General features: G+C 32.8%; 2 protein-coding genes across 2 annotated transcripts in view; both read left to right on the top strand.

The window, feature by feature from the left end:
- LOC140432302 (uncharacterized) overlaps positions 1 to 24,921 on the top strand; it is an 803,181-nt gene that overhangs the window by 257,859 nt on the left and 520,401 nt on the right. The window lies entirely within an intron of this gene.
- Positions 2,228 to 17,072, top strand: LOC140439285 (uncharacterized). Its single transcript, XM_072529107.1, has 2 exons — positions 2,228 to 2,792; positions 16,259 to 17,072. The coding sequence occupies exons 1-2, from the start codon at positions 2,363 to 2,365 to the stop codon at positions 17,014 to 17,016; spliced, it is 1,188 nt and encodes a 395-aa protein (XP_072385208.1). The 5' UTR covers positions 2,228 to 2,362; the 3' UTR covers positions 17,017 to 17,072.

The following is a 24,921-nucleotide window of genomic DNA, read 5'->3' as shown; positions in this document are numbered from 1 at the left end:
TATTTCTTTTTTTTTAATGTTTATTTTATTATATTCGTTGATCTGTGAACTTGATCTATGGTGAAATGTTTATTTCTGAAACCAAATTGGTGATTTGGTATAAGATTTCTTCTTTCTAGTATTGGTTTTAATCTTTTCAATAGAAGTTTTTCAAATAGTTTTGACATTACCGGAAGGAGTGATATTGGTCGATAGGATGTCACTTCGTTAGGAGGTTTACCTGTTTGGTGATCATAATGATTATCTGATGTTGTAATAGTCTATTTGCGTTCCACGTCATTACTCAGAGGTCCTTAGCCATTTGTCTAGTCGGGTAATTCTGATATCGATTTGAGTTATTTTTTAATCAGTCTTGGTGAGCTTTTTTATTATCGTTTTTAATGGTGCATGTCTCCTTGTATTCTTTGTTACATCACTGTAACTTGTATTTTCACTGACCTCTACCGGTTTTAGTTCTTTGTTTTCAATAACCCTATGGAGCACTTTTATGACATTGTCTTTGTTTATTCTTTGGTTTCTTATTGTTTGTAATTTTTTAGGTACATAACACCCGCGCTAGTTTGCGGGGTGTTTTTTTTTTCACAAACACTTTATCTTTGATATGGTTTATCTTTGAGTAATTTTTAGCAATCTTTAGTAAGGTGTTTACCAATACATTTTATACATCTTGGCTCCTTTTTACAGTATTTTCACGTCTGTCCGTAAGCCTGGCATCCTTAACATTACATGACTAATCTGAAACTCCTTAATTGCTTGATTTCAACTCTCGTACTAAGTACGTCTGTTAAACCGTAAATTCTATTTATGTCTTTATCCAGTCTGAATCTTCGGATTGACATATCTAGTTGTTTTTAAGTTTTTCATTTGAATTTCTGGTCAGCTTTAATGGCTTTATATTGTCGTTTTGTACGTCCTTTACTATTTCCTCTGGTAGCCATGCGTGATGAATTTCTTAACAACGACTCTAATTGGCCTCTCTCACTCTCTATTTTTATAAGTATGATACGCAAGGTTACTCGTATTTAATTTCTGTAGTAAAGCTTTGAAATGATCGTTATTGGCTGTATTAATTTTTATAACTTTACTGTTTATGATTTTCATACTGAAGTTAATACCAGCCTCAGTCAGGAGCTTGCTCAGATCAACAGCATTTTGGAAAGTTTCTACTACAACCGGGGAAGGTGGTTATGGTTTTTTGATTGATGTTCAATTGGTATTTCTGCACTTGATTTTTGCGGAGAGGAACGAGATAATAAGGTATTCATTTTACTTTTTATGTTAGTTTTCCTGTTTTCGTTTCTTATCCAGCCCGTTTCACACGCTAAGTCTTGTTCATCGGTGCAGTATTCAAGTTTATCTGCTTTTAATTTCTTTGGTGATTCATCAACACTTGCGGTTAACCCTGTATGTTGTTCGGCTTTTTCCAGCTGTGCTAATCTCTTTTCTATATCAGCGATTATTTGACTCAACCGTTGATTATCCATTTGTTAAATCTCTTAACATTTTCATCTGACTGACACCATGCGTTTATAAAGCGACTGCTCATTTTGTGAACGTTGTGTATTCTCTGCGAACATCGCATAGTAGTGAGTCCGTTTCGGTATCAATACGAAACATTATTTTAATATTATTATAAATATTTAAATGTTTCGCTTACCTACGGCTACTTTAATTTATCGTGATAGCTTACAGCCATGGCAGTTGAGATCCCTGACCACAAGAAATGGATATAATATTAAACAAATTAGTTAAATTATATTAACTGCATATTGGACGAATTATAAGTTTAAAAGAAACATGTGCGGAAGACAGACTAACTAGAGCTCAAGAACCACTAGATGATATGAATGTTCGATGTTTCTTTTGCCCGAAAAGAAAAAAAAACAGATTTACTTAGCATCGATGTCATTCCTATTTGAAGCAAAGATGCAAAGATCATACTGCTAAACTTAGTTTTGACTTGCACCTCCAATACCATCAGGAGAAACAACAGCGTGTTAATTTTTATGTATAATTATTTCTTCATTTATATAGTTTTTAATAAAATTGGGAAAAAGTTTTTTCCCTCTAACTACATTATATTTTATTAGAATAATGGTAAAATTCTCGAATTAAATTAGATGAAAAGAAACATATAATCTAATAAAAATACTACTTTATCATTGTTTATAAAATCCATTAACATAAATCATTTAAATGTGGTGTTACTAGGTTAAATACATAGCAGAATAATCTAAACGTAATAAAATGTTTAAACTATTAGAGAACCTTAAACAAACAATTTCGTTTAACTACTGCGTTTGAAATTATACTTAGATATGTATACTTTAGTTTTATTCAATACAATAAACCGTCTGCTGCAATGTCACAAACAGATTTTGTTATCAAAAATCTTCCAGGTCTCATAAATCCAAAGTTAGGTCACGAAAAGTTTCTTAAAGATTTTAGAATCTCGAGACTTACATCTGCTGGAGCAAACTATGGAAGTGTTATGTTAAAATTAGAGCTTACAGTTGCAGATAAATATGACGACGAAGAAACGATACACGCAGTGGCTAAAATGTTACCAGATTCAGAAATATTCCGGGAGATTTTTCATGTACAAACAACTTTTACTAACGAAATGGCTTTTTATGATGTGATTGTGCCTACCTTGCAGGAATTTCAAAGAGGTTTAGGTATAAAAGACGTTATTGAATGTTTTCCGAAGTGTTATGCTACTAGAAAAAACTTACTTAACAATAGTGACAAAATTGATGACGACGCTATTATTCTTTTGGAAAATTTAGTGGGTAAGTCTGTTAAATCAAAAATTTTTTAGGACTTTAAACCAATTTTTAAATCATTTCTTATTAGCGTATTTTTATATAGTGAATTATATAGCCACCGTATATTTAAGGATTTTAAAGCTGCATGTGACTCAAAAATAGACGTAAATTTCTGCAGGCCGTACTGAGATTTAAAAAATCATCTCAGCTTCTTTAACTAACAGAGCTAATGCTTGCATATAGAGATAGTAATAAGAGTCCAGAGTGACATTTTAAGACTCTCATTAAACAAATGAGCTAAGACAGGGAGATGGACTATCTGTTTAAGTATGCGTCTCCTATTTAAGTTTCGAGCTGGAGAAGGGGTGTTGAGATTTTCAGAATGACATTTATTCTTTTTTTTGTGTCGACATTACTCTGTCTGTTTTCCAATGTGCATCCAGTAAGTTGTCTTCCCATCGTTTTAGTGGTCTTTCCACTGATTGTCTTGCTATCGCCATCTTTTCTACTATATTTGTTGTCATTGTGCTTGTATGATTCTGTTTGATTCTGTTTCCATAATTATTTTTGTCATCTCTGTGTCAGGCCGTGTTTCTACCGCGTATGTCATTATTGGTCTGGATAACTGATATGTGAATTTTGTCCTTCATTTCTTTCTTTATTTCTCCATAGGCTACCTATGGCTCTGTTTGCTCTATTCACTTGATCTTCTACTTATGTTTCGGGCTTTCCATAGCTAAATAGTGGATATTTAAAGCTGGATATTTAAAGTCGGTCACTTGTTCTATTATCTGACCCTTTAGCTCTAATTTACATGTAGATTTGCTGTTATAACCATGAATTTCGTCTTTTTTGGGAAAACTAACATGTTAAATTTTCTGACGATTACATCAAATTGGTTCAGTGCCTTGCAAATTATCTTTAATTTGAGAGATTAATATTGCGTCGTCTGCATAGCAGGTTATTTTAACTTGTTTTTTTTTTCATTTGGTATCCTTTTTTAGTTTTTACGTGTTTTATTATTTCATCCATGATCAAGTTAAAGGATATCCTATAGAGGAGTCATGGAATATCTTTGTTTGATACCATTTTCATCTTCAATTGGGTCAGTTAGTTCTAATTCTACTTTTATTTTTATTGTGTTGTTTTGGTAGATATTTTCGATCGTTTTGATTATTCCTAGAGGTAGCTCCCTTACGTACAATAAGTGAATACCGTCCTTTAATTTAACCATGTCAAATGCCTTTTTAAAGTCCAGGAAACATATGCTGGTTTGTTATATTCTATTGATTTTTCTTGCACTTGCGTCATTGTAAATATAGCGTCGGTGCATAATCTTTCCGATGTAAAATCTTCTTGTTCTTTTGCTAGTGTTATAATTTCATTGAGTTTATTTGTTACTACTTTGGTTGTTAATTTTATTTTCATGTTTAATAAATTAATTCCTCTTTAATTCTTCAGGTGTGACGTGTCTCCTTTTTTTTGAAGAGCGGTTTTAGGTTTCTTGATCTGAATTCTTTGGTATTCTGTTTTATTTTATTATTGTTGTATTAACTTTAATAGTTATCTGATCCGATCTGGACCTCCGTAATTTAGGAGTTTATTCAGTATTCTGTCCTCTTCTGGTAATTTTCTATTTTTGTAATTTCCTTTGTTGTTTCCTTAACGTCGTCCTCCTTAAAGATTATTTTTTTTGTTTAGTGTCAATTCTGGTGTTAACAGTGCATTATCGTCACCTCTATAGGTCGAAAATAGTCTGCTCATGTTTCCTTCTGAATATGTTTCATTTTTATTGGCTAGGTTATTTCTTTTGTTTGTCTTCTGATCATTCTTTATAGTTGACTTCGTGCTCCGTAGCGTGTTTCATCTGTTTTAATAAGCTTTGTCAGTGTTCCCTTTTTAGTTGTCTAACTAAAGTATTTATTTCTCTTCTGATTTATTTTTAGTAGCTGCATGCATGTTGTGTTTGTTGCGTTCTATATTTTCAAATAATTTTCTTCTTTTCTTCACATTTTGTCATAACTGTCTCTCTAAATCATGTTGTTTTCTTTTGTGATGTGTTGGTTTTCAATACTTTTATCTCGCCAAGTAATTATGTTGCTTCTTATTTTATGCTAATTAGTTATGTTATTTTTAACTTTTTTCCAGCTTGTCTCGATATTTCCTAATATTTCATTCATAGAAATCTTCTTTGATCTTATGTTCTGTATAACTATTTCGTGAATTTCGGATTAAGTTCTTAGACTCCGATTTTTGTGTGTACTAGTGCCGCTCTCTTGGACGTGAAGTACGAGGCATGTTTTTTAAGTAAGTACCGTTTTGCGATTCCGCCGCCGCAGCGCTACGGTCGGCGTTCCGCGCATGAGCGCTGGTTACCTACATCTCTTGTCTACGCACTGACGCTATTACAGTCTGATTCTTCATTGTATACTTGGTTACTCCAGTGTTTAAGATGCCTCCAACAATCGTGAGTCACACTGATTGTGAAGTACGGGCTGTTATACGATTTCTTAGTGCTAAATGCGTAAAACCGATCGATATTCATCGTGAGATCGTTGAAGTTTACGGACGAAACATTATGAGTGATGGAATGGTAAGGAAATAGGTGAGAGCATTTAAAGCTGGCCGCACAAATGTGCATGATGAAGAACGGAGTGGGCGTCCTTCGGTCGTTAATGAAAATTTGGTGCCTAAAGTGGACGAAAAGGTGAGAGAAAACAGACGCTTTACAATTTCATCATTGTCCGACTGCTTTCCTCAGTATTCTCGTAGTGTTTTGTATCGCATTGTTACCGAGAACTTGAATTACCGGAAATTGTGTTCACGTTAGGTTCCAAAAATGTTGACGGATTTGCACAAAACCCAACGTTTAGGCAGTGCATTGACTTTCCTTGAGCGGTACCACAGTAAAGGTGAAGATTTTTAGACCAAATTGTTACTGGTGACGAAACGTGGGCGGCCTACGTCACACCAGAATCGAAACAACAATCCATGAAATGGCGACATTCATCATCACCCAAAAGAGTGAAGTTTAAGCTAACAATTTCTGTCCGGAAAATCATGTGCACAGTTTTTTGGGACAGAAAAGGATTATTGCTAGTGGAGTTTCTGCCTCGTAATGAGACAATCAATGCAGCGTCTTATTGTGAGACATTGAAAAATCTGCGTCGTGCAATCCAGAACAAAAGACGTGGTAAGTTGAGTAAGGGTATCGTTTTGCTGCATGAAAATGCCCGTCCACATGTGGCTAATCAGACCAAAGATCTCATCAAATCATTTAAATGGGAAACTCTAGATCATCCTCCATACAGTCAGCATCTTCAAGACGATAACGAAGTCAAAACATTTGTGATGCGGTAGTTAACAAGTCAGGCGGCAGAATTTTATCAGGAGGGTATTCAAAAACTGGTGCCACGTTATGACAAGTGCCTCAATATTTACGGAAATTATGTAGAAAAGCAGATTAAGGTACAGGCTTTCATGTAAAAATAAAATTATTGCCATATCTTTGCACGTCTTTTTTTAATTCCAAAACGGTACTTACTTAAAAAGACGCCTCGTATTGCATGATGATTCTTATTTTACATAATACTACGCTATGGTTGCTCCTACCTCTGCTGAGTTAAGGTATCTTACTTAGATTATTTTTGATGAATCAATATCTCTGTTGGTTAAGACATAATATTTTATAGATCTTTGTTCACTTTGTTCTTTAGTTCGTTATTCGTGCAGAAGTTTATCATTAGTTCCTCATTTTCTTTTTTAACATTTTCGTTAGATTTTTGTTTAATTTCGTGTATTACTTGGTTGCACATTCAAGCGTTAAAATCCTCCAGTATTAACATCTTCCCTCTTGCTTGATCTACTACTTGTTGCAATTCGTCAAAAAATGTTTCCCTTGTTTGAGGCTTGTTATTTTCTGGGCCGTATGCTCCGACGGTATTTAGTTCTTCCTTGTCCATTCTTATATTTGGTGTAACAATCCTATGTGATACCTATTGACAATCTTTGTGATTTTTGCATCTTTGATGTATTAGTAAGGCTTCATCTTCTTTGACCCTTTTTTTTGGGTTAAGTGATCTGATGTTCCATGTAGTGATTTTAATCTGAGGATTGGATATTTTTCTTTTGTCCTTATTTCTTGCCATGGTCGTCTTCGTATTATTATTCCGATTTGTTCCGTATGTGTTCAATATGTCCATTATTTTTCAATGCACTTATCAATACGTTTCATAGAAGTTCGCTCCATATTCAATATTAGCATTGGTTCAGAAGATACTACTGCAGTATTTTTTTTTCTTCTTGATGTGCCTATACGTAACGAATATTGACGATCATCACTGCAGTATTTCATTGCACCCTATTCATCAAAATCGAGTGAATTAAATTCTGAGCTACGTGTTGGTCAAGAAATATGACTACCACACGAATTTACCACACGTTTCGGATCTGCATATTAAAGATAAATCTGCTGGCAATATATTCTGAATTTGGCAAGGGTGTAAAATGGTAAGGAGGAAAATGTTCACGATGTAGAATTTTTAAAACTGAACTTTTTCTGATTCCTAATACTTAAGATAAACTTCGGGTACTTACTTTAGACTCATCGTCAACGCGAACCATTACTTCCCTTTTTTTCCATCGGCTCAAGCTGTCTCGGTTTAAGATTCAATGAATTACGTTCGCCTAAATTCCGAAATAAATGTTTAAAGGTTTGGTTATTAGGTTGCAGCCTGTTTGGGTATTTGTTTTGATATTTCCTTTCCCCTGCACTCCTGTTAAAATACTGCTGACAATAAATAGCAATCAAATCACGTGTACTGTGTAAATAAGGACAACTAAAATTCACTAAGTATTATTTTCTGTGACGATTGCTTAAATGAAAAAAGTTCTGTTCACTTCTTTCATGAACTAATGAACAAACATTTCCTTCACATTTCGCCTTTCTCGAATTTTGCCTTGCTAAATAAGTTGTAATAATGAGTATTTTTCCCTCTCATCACAACCATTAAGTCCTAATTGCTCAAGTTTTCGTCTTTGGATAGTTAATAATATTTCTGCTTCATTTCCTATTTTCTAGTAAATTTTTTTATGTTTCCAAGCCATAAAGGAAAGTAGTGAACACGTAACACCGAAGCATTCTTAGACGTAGTCCTAACCTTATATCCCGACAATAAAGAAACTGTTTAAGTTTAACGAGTGATGGACGTGCAATTTGAATAGATGTCTTATTTCTTTGGATTGGTCTACATTTGATGTTATTCATATTCCTAATTATTTCAATTACAGTCATTTACAGTATTTTCAACAATCAATGATTGAACTTTGATCAAATAAAAGGCATATATCGAGCACAGTTTAATTTAATCTTGCCCAAGTACTTTCGATCCCTAGATCATCTTCAGGGGCATTTCGTCAACTGCGGCCTATCCGACAAGAACAAAATGTCATAAACATATAATTGTATGTCGGATAGGCCGCAATTGACGAAATGCCCCTGAAGATGATCTAGGGATCGAAAGTTCTTGGGCAAGATTAAATTAAACTGTGCTCGATATATGCCTTTTATTTGATCAAAGTTCATTTATTCGAGCATTCAACCTTCATAGACTGATTTAGTCATGATCATGCATTTAGTTTTTATTAACTTCATCCTTAGTGCGTATTCATGACAGCATTTATTAAGACGTTGGATTATGTTCTGTAAATCATTTTTGTTACCCGTCATTATTACTGTATCATCCGCAAAACGCAAGTTATTTAACCCTTAAACTGGCAAAATTTTATTTAAAGTGAAATATTAAACATTTTACATTCTGTTTATTAAATATACATTAAGCAATACAGAAAAAATTTTTTATAAATTTTTATACACGTTTGCAAAAAAAATACAGTATGTATCTTGTGGGGTACATTGCCCATTTATGGTACACACTAAAAATGCTTATAGAGAGGATTTTTGTTCAGAGGGATAGGTGAGGGAGATTCTTTGTAGAGGGTTGAAAATTGCAAACTAATTAATAATTATGTTAAAAAACTAAGAAAGCATTTATAAATTGTAAAACAAATAATTTTTTCGACTACAATAAACGTAAAAATTACAAAAAAAAAATAAAAAAATTACTTATCTAGTTGTTCTTTGTATGGTAAATTGTAAAACAATTTCTAGAATTATTACCACTTACAATTCACAAACGTAAGCCACATTTTTGACAGAAAACCGTTGTTTGCCCACTTACACAAAGTTTACATCTCCCCTTCTCAACAAAAGTTGGAAAATGTCCGATTTGGTCATATCTGACGTCGTCTGTAGGTCTGGCTGTTACTGGTACTCTAATTTTTTTAGACGGTTGCACATCTGCAAACTCAGATTTCCTAGTTTTAGTGATATTGTCACATTTTAGAAGCGATGAAGCTAAATGTAATCGAAACATTCTCAATTTATCATGTTTTCCATTTTCAGTAGCCTGCATATTATCTCTTCTATATATCAGCCAAGCGTTGTTTACAGAAATGTCTATTAGCAGGGTAAATATTCCCAAATACCACCTGCGCGATTTGAAAGGTGTTTTGTATAAAGCGATCAGCATATCAGCCAAATCAACGCCTCCCATATGTTTGTTATATTGTTTTATTATTTGAGGACAACTAACGTCAACTTTTTTTCTCTCATTTTTACAGTATCTCTTTATTTGGACAATAGGGCTATGAGATATATATGAACTAGCCAAGGTGACGCATTTGGTGTCTGCCCATTTAACTACATCTATTCCTGCAATATTATCAACTTTGTAGTCAATGTATCCTCTACCTTTTTTCAACAGAATTTTATCAGACTCCAAAGTGCAGTTACGTAACCGGTTACTTCTTATGGTTCCCAGACTGTCTATTCCACGTTCATTTTTCAACGGCGTGGTCAGTTCTAATGAACAGAACTACTTATCAAAATATACAATACTTTCCAAAGGACGAGGAATTGTTTTACACAGTTGAACAACTACTTTGCCGCCTGAACCCAGGTTAGATTCTTAAAAAAAAAAAAACATATGATCGAATGTAAAGGACCCGTGCAAATAAAAAAGTCGTCAACTATTCCAGAAACTCCTGCCCTTACAAATATTTTGAAACCCCACTTTCTAGATTTTTTCGGCAAGTATTGGCGAAGATTTCCCGCTTTGGTTCCTTTGTAAATAATCATTATTTCATTAATAGAATACTGATTTTCTCCTTCAATTTTATTAACAAGCTCTATTATTCAATACGACGTCCAGGGACGTCGTATTGATTACCAACTATGATAAGATCGTAGCATATACTCTTTCTGATTCAGATATAGATTTCATATGATTCTTTCACCTACTTACCAAAAAGTCGTAACAATAAAATATTTAGTAATAATTTTTTCACTAGAAATTTTTTTAAAAATAATTTTTAGATAATTTTTTTTTAAATAGATAATTATATCTAGTTTCATTCTCTAATGTAAACCATTTAAATAAAGAAATATAACCATAAAAACACTTCCATCCTCTCTTTTACCAGAACGGACTTCCTCCAGTTTTTACCTTGTTTTTTTATATCATGCCTTATTAAATTGAACAATCCATTGAAGCTATTGGTTTACGACAATAAAAAATCGTTCTTCATTTTTAAGCTATTCAGCAAAAATGGTATTGTATTTAAAATTTAGAAAGAACCTGCAACGCTGTTAATTGACCGCCGCATGTGTGTTACCGGAATTCCAAAAAACGAATGCAGAACTCTGAACGCATAACTCGGAACGCCTGTTTTTATTTATCAAATACGGTAAGGTCACGTTTTAGGCGGTGGATACGTTTCATAAAAAATCGCATTTAAAAAATCCCATAAAAAATACATTACTAGCCTTGAAAAAGTAGGAATACGTTCCGTAACCTTCTAAAATTAGATAAAACCAAGACAAAAACAAAAAAAAAAAAATACAGAAATTAAAAGAAATAAATATAGCATGGATTCTGATATCGACGTCTAAAGTCAAACGAGGTTTAAAACAAGCTCCACATAAATCCAGTTTTTAGGTGTTAAAAAGCATCAAACTAATTAGTTTTACTTAAAAAGTTTTTTCTCGCCACAAGTATAAAATCTGTGAGTACAAATATTTATTTAATCTAAATAATTAACATTTAAGTTAAATCCATGTAAACAAGAATCAGTTTTGGTTATAAAGAAACAACTTTTTACTGCTACCGTTTATCAGTTCTGATATCGAGGGGACAGGACCGGACTAGGTTTTTGAGAATTATCGATGAAAATAAATAAAAATGGATAATTTTCCGCCTCTTGGGGCCCCTGAACAAGAACTGGAGCAAAGTTCATTAAATACAAATATGAAACAATTTTTTGCAACTGTAACAAATCAAAATGTACCTAAATTTCACTCCAAAACACAAGCAATAGTTTTCCTGCGCTGGAAAATATAAAGTTGGAAGACTATCTATTTGCAGTTGGTGATTTAATGCATCCAAAAAATATTCTCTTCTCCTCTAGAATGTCAAATGGTCGAATTTGCATTTATCTAACAAGCGAAACTTTAGTTAACAATTTTCTACAAATTAACAAAGGGATAATAACTGTAAACCATCAAAAAATTCAGGCTCGTAAATTAATGTCACCAAATGAAAGATTATTGATATCAAATGTTTGTCCTTCAATCCCACATTCAATTAATGAAAATTCACTTTCTAATTTGGGATTAACTTTGGTAACTCCAATAAATTTTTTTAAAATTGGTACATCAAATCCTAATTACAAACACATTTTCAGTTTCAGAAGGCATACTTTTATTTCTCCCCCAGTCTCATCAATACCCGACTCTCAATAATTATGAATTACGAAATGACATCATATCGTATATTTCTTGTAATGGAGATGGGTCTATGTACTAATTGCAGGCAAGCGGGACATTCGGCTGGAAATTGCCCAACTACTAAGGAAACTCAAACATCTCAAACACAAAATGCTGCTCCAACTACTTCAACTGAAACATATCTTCCTCGGCTCCTATACTATCGACCAAATCGGATATTCATATTTTACCATCTACTCATGTTAAAGAAAGCACTTATTTTCAACAAATGTCCCACGATCCTCCCTCAAACAAACGAAATCGCTCTAAAATTATAACCCCTCCACCAATTGATACTCCAGTAAATAACCCCTTTCCAGACCCTAAATTAAAAAAGCCAAAGTCTTCAATCACAGACATAGGAACCATTAAAGTAACTGACGATATAAAAAATTCAGCTAGACGAATATATGAAGATACTTCAGTAAACCATTCAATATGAAACATTAGTAGATATACTGGAAAATGCTCATGGTATCACTGACCCAGTAAGCTTAATAAAAACGTATACAAATGATCTAGAAAACCTATTGAAACTTTTAAATCAACTACATGAAAATTTATCAAATAGGAAATCAAAAAATAGATGCACTAGACTTCGAAACAAAATACTTAAATCCATACAATCAGAAACTAACACCGAATCCGATAACGAAATTGTAAAAGATATATTATAATGGCTTTCTCAATTATCCAGTGGAACCTACGAGGATATTACACTCGCCTTAAGATATTACAACAAATAACTAAAAAACTTACTCCATCCATACTTTGTTTACAGGAAACTCATTTTAAAAATACTAAAGTTCATAATTTAAAACACTACACATGTACATATAAAAATAGAGAAAATGTAGACCATGCTAGTGGTGGCGTAGCAATTTACACTACTCATTCATCCATCGATGTAGACATTCTTCAAATCAATACACAACTCAAAAAGCGGTCGCAATTACTATCAAAAGGCCTGTAAAAATGAACATATGTAATATATACATTCCACCTACACAAAACCCAAGCAATAATGAAATCTCAGACTTGATTAAACAAATACCTTCACCTCGTCTAATAGTTGGAGATTTTAATGCACATAATTACATATAGTGATCAAAAATAATTACTCCATTAGGTCGTAGAATCGAAATAATGTTGGACAATTTTCAGTTAAACCTACTAAACGATGGAAGAAATACTCATTTTGACATTTCTACTGGTAAATCCTCTGCCATAGACCTTTCAATATGTGATCCAGCATTATCGGCTACCTTATCTTGGGATGTACTTTCTGATTTAAATGATACTGACTATTTTCCGATTGTAATAACAAATCCTGACAGTATACAAAACTCTTGTAATGTTAAAAATGGAATATCAAAAATGCAAATTGGCAAGAGTATTATAATCTAGTTTTAAATAAAATGAATGAATTACATGAAATTTTACAATCAAATAATAATATTGATAGTCAAATTCAAGAGTTTTCCAATGTATTATTGAATGCCGCCATTGGTAAAATGAATTCTAAACAATTAAATTCGTCAGTCCCTTGGTGGAATTCTGAATATCAAGAAGCTATTAAACTTTCAAAAACAGCATTAAATCGATTCAGGAAATATATTACACTTGAAAATGCACTTTGAATTAGAATTCAAACGACTAAAAGCACGAGCTAGATTTATAATTAAAAGTAAACGTGAATCGTGGAAAAAGTTTGTTTCAGAATTAAATTCATCTACACCAATTAATAAAGTATGGCATATGGTACGAAAGATATCCGGGAAAAATACCGCAAACCACATTAATTTCTTAGAAGAAAAACAAAAAACATACACTTCCCCTCTAGACATAGCCAATATTCTAGCTAATAGTTTTGAAAGATTCTCAAGTGATGATGTTCTTAAATTATCCCATAACCATGGATGCATTAGAATACTCACTCAATAATATATAGTATAGTATACTTCTTTCACTGTTGAGATATTGAGATCCTCATAGATTCTTTGGTTGGTTACGTACCAGGGTGCATCAACAATTGCTCTTAAGATTTTTGATTGGCATCTTTCCATAATAGCAATATTAGATTTACTACTACAGCCCCATAGCTCTATGCCATATGTCCATATTGGTTTGATAACTGTTTTATAAATTAGAATTTTTGAACTTGATTTCAAATTTCAAGATACCTATTGTATACCCGATATTAACATTGTTCCCCCTTAGACTCTTCCCATTCCATCTATCAATACCAAACTGTCCATATATAAAAAAGCACATAACCATCCCAGAGGGGTTATATCAATATGTCCTCCAAGAATTCAAGACATACAGTAACCATACTCTTATATATACCGATGCCTCTAAAAGAATAGATGGACTGAGAGCAGCATTTATGTCTAATAAAACAAAAATATTAATGAAACTCCCTAAATTAACATAAGTTCTGTAATTGCCCTAAATAACTTATCCAAGTCTACTACTTATTAAATCAGCATTAAGCCAACTGCAAACTATGAACATAAATGTCAACTTTGTATGGATTACTTCCCATATTGGAATTGCTGGTAACGAAGAAGTAGATTCCTTGGCAAAACTAGCAATCTCGAATCCGGAAGCTGTAGAAATCAGAAGCATTCCACATCTAGATATAAAACCTGTAATCAAGAACTTAATAATCAATGATTGGCAGACCAAGTGGAATCAGTCAACATCCAAACTACGAGAAGTAAAACATTCCATATTACCTTGGAAATCAACCCCAAATAAGCGTAAACATCAAACCATCCTATCTCGTCTGAGAATAGGCCACACCGCCATCACCCATAAACATCTGCTAGAGAGTGAATTAAAACCAAAGTGCAACGTATGTGATATTGTGCTCAGTGTTCGCCATATTTTACTGGAGTGTCCTTTATATCGCATGGAGAGACTTTAATATTAATTACAAGATATAACATAACATATTAATTACAGGCAATATTAAGTGACGGAACTGATATGAAAAATTTAGGTAGTAATTTTTTGTGTAGGGCACGATATCCTGACATACAGTTCTGCAGCTTACGTTGCAATTTAAAGGCTCGTTCAGAATTAGAGTCATTAATAAGAAAATGATTTTCTAAAATATACTGCAAAGTTGAAAACCTTCTTGAATTAATTTGACAGTGAGAGACATTGGTTTTCCTTGTTCATTATAATCATCTTTTAGACTTTCTATGCCATCTCAAGTTAGAACTAAAGTTTGATCAATTATATCATGATCACTTAATGCATCATCCAGACGCAATTTATATGTATCATCATGGTTGAAGGTATTAAAACTTCTTCTTCTTAAAGTGCCTATCCGTTCCGGATGTTGGCGATCATCACGGCTATCTTTACTTTATTTATTGCAGCGCGGAACAGTTCAGTGGTAGTCGTGTTATACCACTTTCGTAAATTTTGAAGCCAGGAAATGCGTCTTCTTCCCGGTCCTCTCTTACCATTTACTTTTCCTTGGAGAATCAGCTGGAGAAGGCCGTAACGTTCTTGATTTCTCATTACATGTCCTAGATATTCCAACTTTTTAGTTTTGACGGTCATGAGAATTTCACATTCTTTCCCCATTCTACGCAGGGCCTCCACATTAGTAACTCTGTCAACCCAGGATATACGTAAGATGCGCCTATAATACCACATTTAGATTTTCGTATTAAAACTATCTCCGTCAATTTCATGTGGTAAATTAATTACAGGCATTTAAAGCTTATTTAAGCTGAAGCAGATGCAACATGACTGAAACAATCAAAAATATAAAACTGCTTCCACACGTCTTTTACTGTTAGGAGCTCATTTTCTAGTTTACTCACGATGGATTTGTAAGTTGCCTTTATGTAATATTTTTTTAACGTTGCAATTATGCCTTGATCTAATTGCTGAAAAAGCTTGTTCTATTGGGCGGAAGAAATACTATTTAAAAGTTAAGATGTTCTAAGTGTGAATGATCTGCTGCATTATCAATAATTAATAAAACTTTACAATAGAAATATTTTTCCTTTATTTGGCACGAAGCAATTATTGGACCATACTGTAAAAATATCTGTTCTCAACCAGGCTTTCTTGTTAGCTATTCAATGCACTGGCAGTTGTTTTAAATTTTTGCCTTTTAAAGCACGTGGTTTAAGGGATTTATTTATTAAGAGCGGTCTCAACATTCGATCTCCTATTACAAAGTAATAATGTTACTTGATCTTTACTTGCTTTATATTCACTTGTAGTTTTTTCATCCTTTGTGGTGTAAGTACGGTTAAGAATTTGGTACTTTTTTAATTAATTTGTGTAAATTAAACGATGGTTTCAAGATTTCATATCTATAACTTTTCCATTTTCCCTAACCGGTCAAAAACTTATACTAAAATACGATAATAGAATCTTCATAAACAAATAGTTTAAGATGCTGTTGGCATTCATAATATTTTATCCATTGTTCTAGATTATCTATTAATTAACTATAATATTTCTTCCTTAATTTTTTTACTTTTTTTTATTTTATTTACATTTTAATGTTTGTACACTTTAATATCGGGTCTGCATATTCTGGATTTATAACGTAACTTTTTTTTATTTTTAGGGTTTAGAAATGTTGAACGAACAGTAGGTTTTGACTTTGAAACCACAAAATTGATTCTAAAAGATGCAGCCCTTCTTCATGGAGTATCTCTGGCTTTGAAATTAAAAAAAGCTGATTGGTTCGAAAAAACCATTAAACCATACTGCAGTTCATTTAAACCACCAGAAACTTCTTGGGCTGTTGATATTCTAAAGCTAATAATTAATGAAAATGCAGAAATTGCACATTTGTCGTCAAAAGTTGTTGAATGGGGTAAACCACCTAGTTCAAGAGTGAATGAACCGTTCGCTACTTTGATCCACTCAGATCTGTGGAGCAATAATATCATGCATAAATTTGTAGAGGGGAAAGCTGTTCAGAATAAATTTGTGGATTTCCAGGCTTGTGAATATGGTTCTCCAGCAAAAGATATATTTTTCCTACTTTTTACATCTGTTCAACTGGAAGCATTGAGACTATCTCTCGATTATTTCCTAGAATACTATTGGCATCATTTGGTGAACGTTTTAAAAGCTCACGAATGTGATGTTGAAGCATTTACTTATGACAAGTTCTTGGACGAAATGGAATGTGTATCTGCCTATGAATTTCCACATGTTTTATTTTTTTACAATTTTGTCTGTAATGCTCCGCAACATTTTCGACAAGATTTTGAGAATATTAGTTCAGACGAAGCATGTAAAAGAATACCATTAAGAGTAAAGGAGACAACTTGGTATATTGTAAAAGAATGTCACAAAAGGGGATGGTTGAAGTAATGTTTATTTATTGTATGTATTTTATAGGTAAATAAAAAATACGGATAAACTTTAAATCAATTATTTGTCTTCTACTTGGATGTCCAATAATTAATTAGTTATTCAGGAAAGAAAGAAAAAAATAAAATTTAGAACAAATTATTACTTATTTCTCGGCGCCAATGCCAACAGATGGTAGTCTCTGACCAATATATGTCTCCAACCAGTTCGTTTTTAAGGTAATTGTGCGTCATGTTGAGACTTCCTACTTTTTTAAATAGTTTTTAGCAGCGGTGATATAGGGTAAAAGAAGTCTTTCTCGATACATTCTGCCTCATATGGATCTCCTAACTTACCCCTTAGTGTAATTGCTTTGAATGTCGCTATTATATTTAATAATAATAATAATAATTTATTCAACAATCATACAAAATTTGTTTCAATAATTAAAAATATGTGAATAAATTAACCCGAAGGTCTCCGAGAGGTGTGGGAACACCTGTTTCGGTAAATGTAACATACAATAAATAAAAATACAATATACTATACTAAATTATAAATATAAATAAGATAAAATTTAACCATAAAAAAAACAAGCAGGTTAAAAATTTAGATACAACAATCAAAGATGTATAATAAAATTAAACTTAGATACTAATAAGTATTTAACGAGATCTGCAAATACACAAATTATGTTCTGGTAAATATGCTAAATAAAATAAACAATACAATGTATACAATACAATAATATATACTGCTTTTTGAATCATAAATAACCATAATTAAAATTTTAGTAGAAACCCTTGGTATGAATACAGTACTTATGTATTTATCAATTACATAGTTAACAAGATTTTTGAAAGGACAAAAGTGTAAACACAGATGCTTCAGTAAATATGATAAACACATTAAATAAAACAATAAAAACAGCATGATATATTACATTTTTAATTCATCTTTAAAAGTAGTAGATTTAAAATTAAGATTTTTTTTTTAAGAAAGTTTAAGTGAATATGGCTTTATAACTTATGCTACTATAATGATATTACAAAAATGTCTTGTCTGTTCCATGAGATATGATTTTAATTTATTTTTAAAAAGAAAAACATTCTTCATATTTTTAATATCAAGGGGAATATGATTGTATATTTTAGGGGCTAAAAATAAGAAAGATCGTTGACAGAAAGATTTCGTCATTTTTGGAGCCATATAGAGGTGCTTGCCTCTAGTATGATATCCATGTGAAGGTAAGTTGCTTTTAACTTTCATGGTGTGATATTTTACAGATATACAAAGAAAGTATAACTGCTTTAAGCAGTTATACTTTCTATTATACTAATATAGCATATTAGGTTCTTTATGCATCATTGGCCACTTTCGTGTTACTTCTTATGCGCCACAATTGTTATCCCTCAACGACTTCGTATACATATCTCAAAATATTGCTCTACAATGTACTTATGTATATATATATATATATATATATATATATATATATATATATATATATATATATATATATCTTTACAATCACTGCAATCTAAACAGTTGACATTTACTCTTCTTTGTAATATTTCAAGTTTCTGTACTATATAGTACCACTAGTCTAACTATTTTTCAACTTTAATTTTTGATGTTTTATTCAGTAGAGCACTTTTAATTATTTTATTTAGTGGAGGAAACATCTGTTCCCGGCTACAATCCTTGCTTTTACTTTTTCTTTTATTATACTATTGTTGCATACCTCTATCACATAGTCGAATGTGGCATTTTTGTATGGTTTCATAATATAATATTCCATTATACCTGACATCACACCGAAGCAGTATTTTGTTCAATATTTTTCAAAAATTTGATATTCAACATCTAGCAATGGGCTGACAATCCGGCAATGGGATCAGACAGGAAGACCCCCTGAGTTATCTATTGTTCAACCTGATTCTGGATGAAATAATGAAAAAAGTAAGAAATAAATAAAATACTACATGGAAGAAAAACAACTTAAAATAATCTGCTATGCAGACGACGCACTGCTACTCTTCTAGAATAAAGATAACTTACAACGTATGCTGCACCAATTTAACATAATCGCCAGAAAATTTAACAGGTTAATTTCCCTAAAAAAGACAAAATATATAGTTATAACAGCAAATTTACTAATATGTAAATTGGAGCTGAAAGGTCAGAAAATAGAACAACTGGTGGAGTTTAAATATCTAGTCATCACATTATATAGCTACGAAAAGCTTTAAAGGTACAATTTACAAAACAGTCATCAGACCAATAATCACATCCTCGGCAGAAACACGACCTGACACAGAGAGGACAAAAAGGATGGTAGAAACAGCAGAGATGAAAACACTTAAAACAATTGATAGTAACAATATGGGGCAGAGGTAGAATTACAGATATACTACGTAGATGCAAGGTGGAGGACATCAAGAACTGGGTAACAAATGGAAGCGTCGAAGGAACAATCATATAAGCCTAATGACAACAAATAGAGTAGCAAAGACGGCAAGAGACGGTTCCCCAATAGGAAAACTTTCAGTAAGAAGATCACGTAGAGTCATGTCTACATAAAAAAAAAGAAGAAGAGAAGATCTAGCAATGAAATCCCAATAAAGTTTGAAGAGGGTTCATCGCTTTTCTTATAAAGATGACACAATATTACAGTGTTTCAGTTTTCTGGTATTTATTCTTTAACCAAAAGCTGTCGTTAAGTTTTTGCATTTTTTTTTGATAGAATATTTGCTCTTGTCATCCATATTTGAACTGATTTTTCTTGTACTATTAGAGATTTAAAGTTTTTTATACTTTCGATACCTAATCTAAATGGAGTTATTGGAAAAGTATACTCATAATCTTCTCATTGATTATATGTCTTGTGGCAAATGATGAGTAGTATATATGACGAAGAAAGTATTCCCAATATATAAAGATAAAGGGAAAAATTAAGGACTGTAAGAACTACAGACGGATAAAATTAATGTCGCACAAAACGAAAATTTGGGAGAGAACTGAAAAGGGAAGGCTAAAGAGTGAACTTCGATATTAGAAGAACAGTTTGGGTTTTTTGGGTTTATACCAGGAAGAAGAACAATGGATATCTGGAGATAAATGGGTTCCTGAGAAGTACATAAGGCTCGTGAAGGATATGTATGAGGGAGCGTACACCAAAGTAAGGACTTGTCTCGGATTGACCAAAAGGTTTCCAGTGACGGTGGGTTGCATCAAGGCTGTTTACTGAGTTCCTACCAGTTTAATCTTAATATGGATGTACTGACAGAATTACTAACGAGACAATTTTACTATCATGATTAGGTATGGTTGTATGTTTAAAGACAAATGACATATTATGGTTTTTCTTATGGATATTCTCGAGATAAAGTTAATTTCATGTAATAGAGTGACATATATGCCAATAAAGTCTTCTCAGGAACATAATTGACAAATAATGTTAAAATGCCCCAAGAAAATAGTTTCAGAACAATATTAAAAATTAAAAATATACAGATACTTGTATATGACCAAAACAGTATAGCAAATATTTTATTCTTTATTGTCAGATTCTATTGTTACGATTTAGCTATAGGAAATGTGTATATATTAAAAGTATAAAGAGGTTCTGAAACTATTTTTGTGGCATGTTTAAGTTAAACATCATTTTATATAGGGTTAAACTATCAAACTGGTTGCCATACAGCGCCAATTGAAAAACATTTACAGGTTAACATTAGCAATTTCTTAATTTATAAGTTTTTTTGAATAAAAATTTCCGGATTGAGAATCAAAACTTCAAAACAAATGTAAAATGTAATTCACAATAAAAAAAAAATGTGGTTAACTCTATATCAAGCAATATTTATATTAAAAATATATATTTTTTATTCGGCTAATTATCCGAATTCAAACAATGCCTTAGACTTGACAAAGATAACCGTCAGAAGTGATTAGCTTTTGTAAAGGTTGCTTAGTATTTTTGTTAGAAATATTTTGTGAATAAAGCATTTATTTTAGACAAACACACAAAATGGGGATTTACAAAAAATAGAATAATATTTACTATTGTTCAATTAACATTTTTACTCCTTTATAGAGAACCAGACGTAATTAATGGGATAGTTGGTTGCCTATATTTGGAGGTATATATAACTAACTGTGTATAATTAGATCCAGCTAAAGGTGCATAAAGTGTTACAAACATAATTCTCCTTGTTACTGTTCACTGTTTTGATACGAAGTTGCACGAAACGTTTAGGATTTTTACGGAGTTGACACATAAAATTTTTTTTAAATGCCGTATTGCCAGATTCCAGTTAGAGCCCAAGAAGGTATCCATTAAATTCTGACAGGCAACGGTGGGGGAAATCGTTTTTGGGCATCTACATCACGGAACAAGACACCCTGCTATCTTTCAGCCGAGTGTGATACTAGGCCAGAAGACCCCAGGCTAGTGCCGAATTAACCGTGTTCCAGCTAAAACCTTAACCACCGTTCCAGAGAGGTGGTCTTGTCACTCAATAAACAACTAAAATAAAAAAACTAAACATTTATAAATAACCATACCTATTACCGTAAATCAGGAAATGTTTAGACGTTAGGGCATAAACTAATAAATAATTTTAACTATAAATTTCAGATCCCTGGCTCAATTTTCCTCCTGCTCCTTTTTCTTCATCGCCCCAGACATCAGACAGCGTACTTCTCTCTGTTCTTTCTCTGATCTCAACATTATGTTTACAATGTTTCTTTCATCCAGCCCGAAACCTATTCGCCTCTCGAAATCTCCCCTCTCATTTGCCCATCTCTGGCAGTTAAAAATGTGGGCGGGAGCTTCATTTGAAACTGTCCTATATGCGCTAGATTGTCCTCGACGCATCAAGGAATTTGGATATCGGTTAAAATACTTGGGAATTCCAAGGTTGGCCAAATCCAAATTTCTAATTGATTCGATGCAGGGAAATTCCACTTTCGCTACGTAAAACAAAGGATTTGTTTTACATAAAAGCAGGTAGATTTTCTCTCATCGGTCAGTCGAGCTTGCCTCTTCTACTGTAGACCTAGTCGGTGCTATTATTGTTCCTACTAAGTTATTGTATTATTTCTGATTTTTTTATATACCATTTTATTTTAGTATTATTGTATATTCAGACCTTTTCAGGTTAGAATAATATATTGATCTATATTTGTTTTGATTGTTTATTTTTCTTGTATTTTGTGTCTAAGTTGTTCTTCCGTAAGTTAAGAACACTTAGAAATATTTATCTTGCTTTTTCTATTTTATATTTTGATTTGTACTTTGTCTAAGTAGTTCTTTCCGGTAAGTCAAAGAACTCTTAGAAATATTTCTCTGAATATTTGACTTGTTATTTTAATTGTGCGTCTAAGCCGTTCTTTTCCGGTAAGTCAAAAGAACACTTAGAAATATTTTCATAATCATTGTTGCATTATTATTTCCGATATTTTATCTAAGATATTTTCTTCCTTAAGTTAAGAAAATACTTAATACATTTGTCTCTTTCATTTTATGCTAAGTTGTTTCTTCCGTAAGTCAAGAAACACTTAGCAATATTTCCACATCTTTTCTGTATTTGATTTTTCGTATTTGTAAGTCGTTTCTTCCGTAAGTCAAGAAACACTTATAAGTATTTGTATTCTTATTTTTCCATATTTGATTCTCTTGTTTGTTTTCACTCTAAGTTGTTTCTTCCGTAAGTGAAGAAACACTTAGAAATATTTCCATACCTTGTTACATATTTACATATTTCATTTATCTGTATTTCTGTCCTAAGTTGTTTCTTCCGTAAGACAAGAAACACTTAGGAATATTTCTGCACTTTTCTATTCTTTTATCTGGTGTATTTTACTTTTCATTCTAAGTTGTTTCTTCCGTACGTCAAGAAACACTTAGAAACATTTTCTTTGCATTGTACTTTTATACCATTTTATTTTTCTTGTTTACTAAGTTATTCCTTCCGTAAGTCAAGGAATACTTAGACTATTTTACCTGTTCTGTTTTCTATTTTTGATCTGATATTTTGTAACTGCTCCTTGGAACTGTTACCTATAACAGATACTTGTCACGATAACCGTTATTTTATACCAGTAGAAGTATTAAACCATTTTATCAGTGACAAGCAAAGATGGTCAACACCCTGTCTAATTCCGAGGACAGGAAGAAGTCCGCAGAGCCGGCGATGGGTCCTACAGGCCCAAATGCCCCCTCTCGGCAACATGGCGCCCAACAAAAATCCGAACCCACGACCCCAGGACCGTCTTCAAGCCAGCCTTCCACAGCTGACTTCATCTCTGCCCTAATGCAAGCGATGACGGCCCTATCCACTACTCAAGGCACTACACCCCAGATGCCTCAACCTGAGCCACCGAAGCCTAGGATTACATATGTGAAGCCCCCTCAATTCTCAGGCCGGGACACTGAAAACCCTCTCAACCTTTTGACAAAAGCTGAAAATGTCTTAACCAAATACGATGTAGACGAGGACAACTGGATAGACTATCTCATCAACAACTCACTCCATAGCGACGCGAAGAAATGGGCCCAGAAGTTTTCACACACGGACCTGCCGTACGACACATTCCGAGACCGTCTCCTAAGGAAATACAACGACCCTGCCGTGATTTCAGCCTTGACGTCAAAACTTCATGGAGAGCATCAACGGAAGGATGAACCCACGGAGGACTTTATCAACGGTAAAGCAGCCTTTTTCAGACGTCTCGCACCTTACACCCCTGAGGACCAGAGGTTTATCACCATCGTAAATTTACTGAGACCCGACATCGCGGTCTGCCTGAGAGCGAACATCCCCAGGACCGAGGAAGACCTTCTGACAATCGCCCAGGGCATGGAATCTGACATCCGCCGGACCGGCAAACCCCAGCAGCAGCAGCAGCAACAACAGCCGTACCGTCCCCCACGTCAGGATAACGCTCCACGACACCCTGAGGCGATAGACGAATGGAGGAACCCCAGTGGACAGTATAGGATGCCATCAATGAACCAACCACCACCTCCAACCCCACAGAACCAGGGAAACGCCAATCGGGGCGCCAACTGAACCCTGTTGTGACGATGGTGCCCCAACTGAATCCTATTCAGGTACAACCCTCGACAGCAGGCCTCCCCCAACTCTATGGAAGGATCAACGGGCAGCAAGTGAAGATTTTGATCGACACCGGTGCCTCCGTGAACTTCGTTCACCAGAGGTTGATCCAGAGACGGGACCTGCACCTGAGGATCACTCGCCTTTGCGTCTCTATTAAATACTAAATCTACGTTTGGACAATAATGTATTACTAAAAAAAACCTGTAATAATTTGAATTCCTGAATCCTAGTAAAGAACCAAGATTTCATATTGATGAAATATTTGATTGCGTAGGTAATAATAATTAAGGAATTATTAATAATTTTTAATAAAGGATTAATTTTTCGTAGACTTGTTTTCATTAGAATTTTTGTCGTAGAGGTCCATATGAGAATTTTCTTTGAACGGTTGCAATTGAGGTAATAAATAAATAAATAATTATATATTATATATTATATATTATATATTATATATTATATATTATATATTATATATTATATATTATATATTATATATTATATATTATATATTATATATTATATATTATATATTATATATTATATATTATATATTATATATTATATATATAATAAAAATAATTTTCTGACTGCAACCCTAATAAACTATATATGTTTGTATATATATATATATATATATATATATATACATATATATATATATATATATATATATATATATATATATATATATATATATATATATATATATATATATATATATATATATATAAGAAATACTGGATATTATTGACTGTCGATATAAACAAAGAAAGCAGTTTATTAGGGATGCAGTCAGTAG

Source organism: Diabrotica undecimpunctata, chromosome 1 (genome assembly GCF_040954645.1).
Source record: "Diabrotica undecimpunctata isolate CICGRU chromosome 1, icDiaUnde3, whole genome shotgun sequence".
Lineage (NCBI taxonomy): Eukaryota > Metazoa > Arthropoda > Insecta > Coleoptera > Chrysomelidae > Diabrotica > Diabrotica undecimpunctata.
The sequence above is the reverse complement of the archived record's forward strand: the minus strand, read 5'-3'. Positions and strand labels throughout refer to the sequence as shown.

Excerpts from the sequence above, each read along its gene's own strand:
- LOC140439285 (XM_072529107.1), top strand. The coding sequence starts at position 2,363 with ATGTCACAAACAGATTTTGTTATCAAAAATCTTCCAGGTCTCATAAAT. Across the intron at positions 2,793-16,258 it reads TCTTTTGGAAAATTTAGTGG|GGTTTAGAAATGTTGAACGA; the intron begins GTAAGTCTGTTA and ends TTTTATTTTTAG.